Source organism: Malurus melanocephalus, unplaced genomic scaffold, assembly GCF_030028575.1.
Source record: "Malurus melanocephalus ecotype Western Australia unplaced genomic scaffold, MMel_1.1 scaffold_181, whole genome shotgun sequence".
NCBI classification, from domain to species: Eukaryota; Metazoa; Chordata; class Aves; order Passeriformes; family Maluridae; genus Malurus; species Malurus melanocephalus.
In genome coordinates this window covers 321,504-328,511 of record NW_026623413.1, presented here as the reverse complement: position 1 = coordinate 328,511, position 7,008 = coordinate 321,504, and the positions used below count along the sequence as shown (strand labels likewise).

Genomic DNA, 7,008 nt, shown 5'->3' with positions numbered 1-7,008 from the left:
TGAGGGGGAGAACCGGCTGAGGGAGAACCGGCTGAGGGGGAGAACCGGCTGAGGGGGAGAACCGGCTGAGGGGGAGAACCGGCTGAGGGAGCCCCGGGCTGAGCGGGGCCCAGGCTGCTCCCAGAGCCACAGCACAGCCCCTGATCCCCCCCTGATCCCCCCTGATCTTCAGGGCCCACGCCAGCTCTCCATCTCRGCCCCTGCAGCATTTCTAAGCAAGATCCCGGTGGATTTGCAGTGAATTTATGGAAGTTTCAGTGCCTCTGACAGGCGGCTTTGGCATGAGCGATGGCCCAGAGGCMGTCACTGGCCACATCTAAAATCGTGAGGTGACACTGGGGTTTGAAAAGCGGGATGAAGGGTCACCCCRCTGCYTCMCTRCACAGGGGAGCACAGCCAGCTCCCRCCTGTGCCATCAAACCAAGAAATCCTGATTCTAATGGGATTTTCATCTTTAATCTTAATTGCTTTAACAGCAATTCCAGAGGTTAAACAAAAGACTGAAGAGTAGAGACAGGACACTGAAATCACTCCATTCCTTATTACTAATTTCTGAGTTACTTCAGACTTTCCATCCTGAAGACGATACCACAGAATTTCATCACCTRTGCACACGGCGGGATAAGGGGTGGCTGTTCCTAACCCAGCTCACAACTGTTTCAACCAGAGTGGGTGGTCAGCAAAGCCCTCACACCCCTGGACAGCAGCTGCTGGTCTAAGCTCCCACGGCAGCAAACAGGTAGCATCTGGCTCACATCTCTTGGGATTTTAAAAGCCTGTTTAATTGTTTCAACTTTTGCCACATTTGCAGACTGAAGCATAGGAATAGCGACTACTTTGCTCAGGGAAAATACAAATACTATCCAAATACTTATACATTCTTYCAATTCATACAGATTGTTCCTCCAATACAGCAATAAAGTAGCTCAGAACTTAGTATCTGTGCATAATTTTTAATCCATGCTTGATTTTGCTGAAGTTTTACTTTTTTTTTTTGGTTGAGAGCTTCAGAGGCAGAATTGCCATAGGAAATGGCAGCTGAGGAAGGGCTGCCCCCATGGCTACCCCGTCCCCTGCCCCGCAGGATGCCCCGTGCCCGTTACCTTTGCGGTTCATGCCCATCTGGAGGCATTTGAGCAGCCGGCAGTACTGGCACCTGTTGCGCTGCTTGCGGGACATGACGCAGTTCTTGTCGCGGCTGCATCTGTACACCCGTTTGTTGCAGATGCTCCTTTTGAAGAAACCCTTGCAGCCCTCGCAGGAGATGATGCCATAGTGCAGCCCCGTGGCCCTGTCCCCGCAGATCAGGCAGGTTCGCTGATCCACCCGCTCATCTGCAAGGCAAGAGGAAAGGCTTTGAGGAAGGCCCTGGAGTTCCTGTCAGGTAGCTGTACAAACCCACCTTGTGCCTGGGCTGCTGCCCGCACCCACTGCTCCCCTTAGGATACAGACCTTGAAAAACCCCAGCCTTTGGATGGCACTGGCTTGTGATAAGCTGAGTCAAACTTATTTCAGCATGACAACACCAAGCCTGAYTGTCTCCATTTAGATTGGAATGGGGAGTTTTCTGAGACAAAGGTGTTTATCTGCAGGATGGATTTTTGGCGCAGCAGGAGGTAAGAGTCTCAGAGAAGTCTTCTTTAGCCTCAATAAAGCCCAAGCAAGCTGACAAGCCAGGGTGTAGCTTCTCACTACTGCACAACGTGTGAATGCAATACAGATGAATGAGCCAAATGYATGGAGATCAGAAATTAAACCAGTTTTCGGTTACACAAGCCAAGTAAAAATCTAAACCAGCTGCTCCTACTCACAAGCAGCTTTCTGCAGAGCTTAAACCCAGCAGAAACCAGAACCAATCTGCGTTAATCTCTAAAAGGTTTGCTATGCACAGCATGCACATTTGCACTGTTCTGCAAATTTCACTGTTACAAAACATTAAAATAAAGGGAAACACAAACTTTGAGTGAAGAAACATTTCTGATTTGCACCAAAACATTCCCCGTTTTACAGGACAGACCACTTCAGGTATGTGCCAAACACAAAGGAATGTTGGTATGGATCAGGAGTGGGGCTATCGGAGCATCTCTGAAGGGAGGCAACTAAACATGACTTTGTAGTCACCATAATCTCCACCTTCAGCAATCTGATAAACGCGGGGAGGGGGCCGGGGATTAGTCAGGACAGAGGAGCCCTCTATCTGCAGCGTTTAGCTCAGCCTCAGCTTAACTGGCAGCCCTCCCCCTGCTCCCACAGCAGTGCCATAAATCCCGGCTGCCGGGGGATCCCAGGGTCAGCAGCAATGGCTGGACTCGCCGCCGGGCACAGGAGCCACGGCCGGGCAGGGTCGGGGAGCCGGGCAATCAGCGGTGCCACAGATGGCCACAGGCACGGCACCCTGGACTGCCCCGGCTCCACAGCACAGCGCTCGGGGCCGGCCGTGGGGCTCCCTCCTCACCCGAGCAGCCAGCCYGAGGATGTCAATGAGGGCTCTTTTCCAGGCACTGCTTGTTTTGTTGTGGGAAGAATAGAGCCGTCACCCTGCCAGTGTGGAAAGGCTGGATGATTAAAAAGAGAGGAGGAATCAGAAACCTTCCCTTGCCATCCCCATCTCCCCAGTCCAAGGGCAGGATGGTGGGAATGGCTCCCTGGCCACAGGAACCGCACACACCTCCAGCAGAAGCTGCTCCTCGGGTGCGTTCGCAGATTAAAATTTGCAGCCGAGCAGCAGCACACACCGTGAACAAAGACACAGACCCCAGGGACCACAGCGGTGTCCGTGCTCCCCACAAACCCTCCTCAAACAAAACTGGAAGAATGAAAAATGATGGCCAACAGAAAGTCTTGGTGGTTTAGACATTTAAAAAATCCTGCAGGGACCATGGCCAGGCCCATGTTGCTTCTCTGTGCCCATGGGTTTGCTGCTCCTGACCTTTGCCAGTTCTCGCCCTACATAATGCAGAGCCTGGTTTGGGTGAAGGGTGGGAGAGACAGGGCAGAACCATGGTGAACTTCACAGAAATGGTAAAGCACGAGCAAATCTTAAGCAGTTTTGCAAGGAGGGTGCTCCAAACTCCCTTAACCTTGAAATTTCACTAGAGTATCGAAACACACAGTAAAAATAGCAATTCTTAAGTGAATAAGCCCACACTCCTCCCCATCTCTGTCACCTCTCGTCTCTCTGATTCCTCTGGTTTCAAAAGCTACACAAGACAACACACATTAGGATACAAAGCAATTGATAAGATTTCTTTTTTCAAATACCTTGCACGTTTTATTTCAGAGAGAGAGCTGAGGAAACTGCCCCCTGCTCCCCTCCCCAATTTTCACGATGGGTCTTACATTTAACAAACTCATACACGGGATATTCTGGCTTTGTTCTCCCAACCCATTGTAGCAGGGGCCACTAAATCAAACAGTTGCTGCTACGACAAAAGCACTCACAAAAATCTCAACCTCATCTTGAACCCTGAAGATTTTTATGGCTACTCCCTTGCTAGCCCCTCCCCGAAGCCACATTAAAGGATGTATTGTTTTCAGAGGTCATGGTAGGTTTCATACCACATACAATGTAAATTCTCCAAGAATATGATGACGTTACTCAAGAATTACAGAAGATGGAGTGAAAAAAAGAAGAAATCTCCCCTTATCTATGTTTCATAAGGCAAACAGTAAAAGCAATACAATTAATTCAAGAAACTTTCTCTTCTCCTCAGCAAAACGAGGAGTCTTGATAATTTTTAGAAGAAAATTCCTGTAAATTTCCAAAAGCAAATACCTTACAATCCTGCTGACACACATGGCAAAGACACACGGAGAAAGCACTACAGCACATGAATGAGATTATAAAATAGCAAATGAATTAAAGTGTGGTGGCACACGGCCAGCACATCCCTGTCACTGCTCCCACCTGTGCCACTGCTGGGGACAAATGCCCTGAGCAGGCGGCCGGGAAGTGCCTTCGGTGCTGGGAAAGGGGACCGGCGCTGCCACATTCCGAGGGGACCAGGTGCTGAATCTGCAGGTCCCCAGGCTGTGAGGGGATCACATCCATCCCTGGACATCCAATTTAAAACTCTACAGCAACWACAGCTCCCTGTGAGATTTACCTTGGAAATCTGACGGCGTGTTGGTGCAGTCAGCTTGTGGGATTTTCTGTATCGATGCTTTATGATGGAGGAGAAACAAAGACTTTATTTCAAAGAGTGAGGCCAAGAGTGAAAGCACAACCCTCAYCCAAAACCCAGGGCAGACGGAGCTGGGATTTGGCATGGCTGGAAGGCAAGAGGGAGAACACAAAAAGACGCCGCCGGCAAAACTTCCCATTTATACAAAAGAACATGAATTTACAGATAAGAAAATCTTTTACAGCTGAAAAAAAATTACAGGCAATACTCAGCACTGCAATTCATTAATATATTTAATATCTTTTCTGCTGCGTGCCAGTTATTTGCTTCTTGATTAACTGACCCTATCACAACCCCCTACAGCAGCCTTTAACTGAGTTTAAATCTCAAGCTGCTAAATACCAGCTGTTTGGGGAGGGGGGTGGAGGGGGAGATCTCACACATGTGTTACTTAAATCCCAACAGCATCTCACTCCCCTCTCGCCTCTGATGATGCCTCGAACACAAACAAACGTGTTGGGGTTTCTTTTCCCATTATTTTTCCCAACGATGTTTCTCGTTGTCAATTTTTAGTTTCAAGAAAACCATTCTGTGAAATTCAAACCGCAGAACTGGAGTAACTACCCCCTCACTATGGAGCGTTTCATTGTCCAAACAAGCCCACCCCCAAACCAGGCGCCTTTGCTTCAGGGGCCTTTTTTTTAACTTATAATCGATGAACACAGGGATTAAATTTTCTGTGCGTTGGCCCCAGCTCGGGATAGCAGCGAGCTCAGCAGCAGAGCCCGTGGCCGGGCGCACAAAGGGCCGGGGCATCCCACTCCTGCTCCCCATCGACCCCGCAGATGGGGGTCCCAGCCCCACGCTGGAGGCGGGCGAAGGCACCGCGTCCTGCCTGGCCAGCCCCGGCTCAAAGAGCAGATTGTGCTGCCCCGGATCAGGCCGGCCATAGTGAGAGCTGAATAGAATTAACCCTCTGTGAACTAAAACAAAAACATTTGTGTGCCCAGCTGGGAGAAAGGTTAATTTAAATGGACAAGCCTCCTGTAAAAGAAAAAAAAAAAAAAAGAGGAGGGGAAAGAAAGAGGTGGCCTGCGACCTTATTCTCTGTACTGTAAAATACATTCTATTCACAGAGTCTCATTTTAAAAAGCAGYGAGTACGGGAAAGAAAAGAGGAGAAATGCTGCACTAGAGGAAYGGCCGGTGCATCTCACTCTGCTTTCCCTTTCCAGTAATGAAATCCCAAACTCACGCTCTTAYTCCATCCTGATTGTGTTTCTGYMCAAGCAGAGTTCAACCAAAAGAAARCCCTCATTAAAAAAAMCCCCAGAAATCATCAGCTGCTCCTTTCGGTTYGGTATAAATCAAGAGCGTGCAGCTGATGAAACCCATCACCCTTCCCCTGCCTGGGACACATCTCCATTTACATATCAAAAACTCATCTGTGAAATCCAACTTCTCTCAGGCAGGGGAGCCCCGGCCCCGCCGCTGCCTCACCCCAACACCAGCTCCGCGCCCCAGGAGCGCAGTCCGGGAGCTGCCGAGGGACACCGGGCACTCCGGGACCATCACCCCATTCCAATGTGCGGGACGGGGAGAGGACGGATCCTTCAGCAGCCAGTTGTTGCACAAAGAGTTTGGAACAAAAGCCCGCACACCAAGATGTGCCCGATGGCCGGGACGGCAGCTGAGGACAGGCACGAGGGTCTGGGTCGCGCTGCCCACGCTCACAGACCAACTCCGAGTTTACAGCTCTCCAAAGTGATCAACTTTCGCTGATCCAATTTTAGCCAAATAAAGGTCCGTGCACGGTCCCTGCTCTCGCTCCGGTGCGCTATGAATTAATGACTGGGTTACACTGGTTTGGCTTTTTTTTTTTTTTTTAATTGATACATTACAAAGCAGTAAGATGAAGACCCGACCTACCTGCCTAAAACCTATTCTTTCGGCCCTATTGAAGCTGTCCAGATGTGCAACTACTGAGAACGATGCAGAATTAAGAAAATCTGAAACTAATCCCACCCCCAGTGGTGCGGGCTGCGGGAGCAGGGCCTGGGCACTACTGAAACAGTGACTTCTCCGACGTGTGTTACCAAACACGCAATGTTCTTTCCTGAAATATTTCATCCTTACTCTGAAGATGAGCTTTACCGCTGTCTTCAGCCACAGAGGGGAAAAAAAGGCTGCAAATASCATGGGGGGCAGCCGGTCCCGGGAGAGCGGGCGGGCGCTACCGAGTGCCTCCGTGACCCCGATACTATCCATAATTAACGATACTAAAAAAAGCTCCTCCAGATGGTCGGAGGGATTAGGAACTTTAAAATATAAACAAATTAAGCCACAAAACAAACTAATACCTTTTTTTTTTTTAAAATTGCATAATCCTGTTCGCAGCCCAGGGCTGCGCTGCCCGGCCCCCGCACCCCGGKTGCCGTGAAAAGGCAGGAAAAGGGGAAAGCCCGCACGGCTCCTTGTCCCCGCGGCCCCGGGCGGTCCCGCACCCCGCGCTCCGAGCCCCGCACACCGCACACCGCACCCCGCGGGCGCCGGGACGGGCGGCTCCGGCCAGGGAGCGGCGAACCCGGGCCCGCGCAGCCTCCGGCAGCATCGCCCGCACAAAAGGCCGGCCCCGCTCACCTTCCATGCAGGTCGAGTCCCGCTTCATCCCCGGCCGGCTCCTAGGGCCGCCTCATGGCGGCGGCGGGCGGGCAGCCCGGCTCGGCCATCGCCGCCGCCGCGGGCCGCCCTATGCTAACGACGTGATGTCAGCGCCGCCCCGCGCACCGCCCCACCGAGACACCGAGCGGGGCCGGGACTGACCACTGACCGAGCGAGACTGACCACTGACCCACCGAGACACCGAGCGGGGCCGGGACTGACCA

The 7,008-nt window shown here is 51.4% G+C and overlaps 1 protein-coding gene across 3 annotated transcripts in view; it reads right to left on the bottom strand.

Moving 5' to 3' along the window:
- NR6A1 (nuclear receptor subfamily 6 group A member 1) overlaps nucleotides 1-7,008 on the bottom strand; it is a 58,103-nt gene that overhangs the window by 15,177 nt on the left and 35,918 nt on the right. For 2 of the 3 annotated variants that reach the window (XM_057372912.1, XM_057372911.1), the window contains exon 2: nucleotides 1,104-1,334. In XM_057372912.1, coding sequence (XP_057228895.1) covers nucleotides 1,104-1,334 — 231 coding nt within the window. Of the gene's footprint in view, nucleotides 1-1,103; nucleotides 1,335-6,763; nucleotides 6,838-7,008 lie in introns of those variants that run through there. The other variant, XM_057372913.1, reaches the window with a different exon arrangement.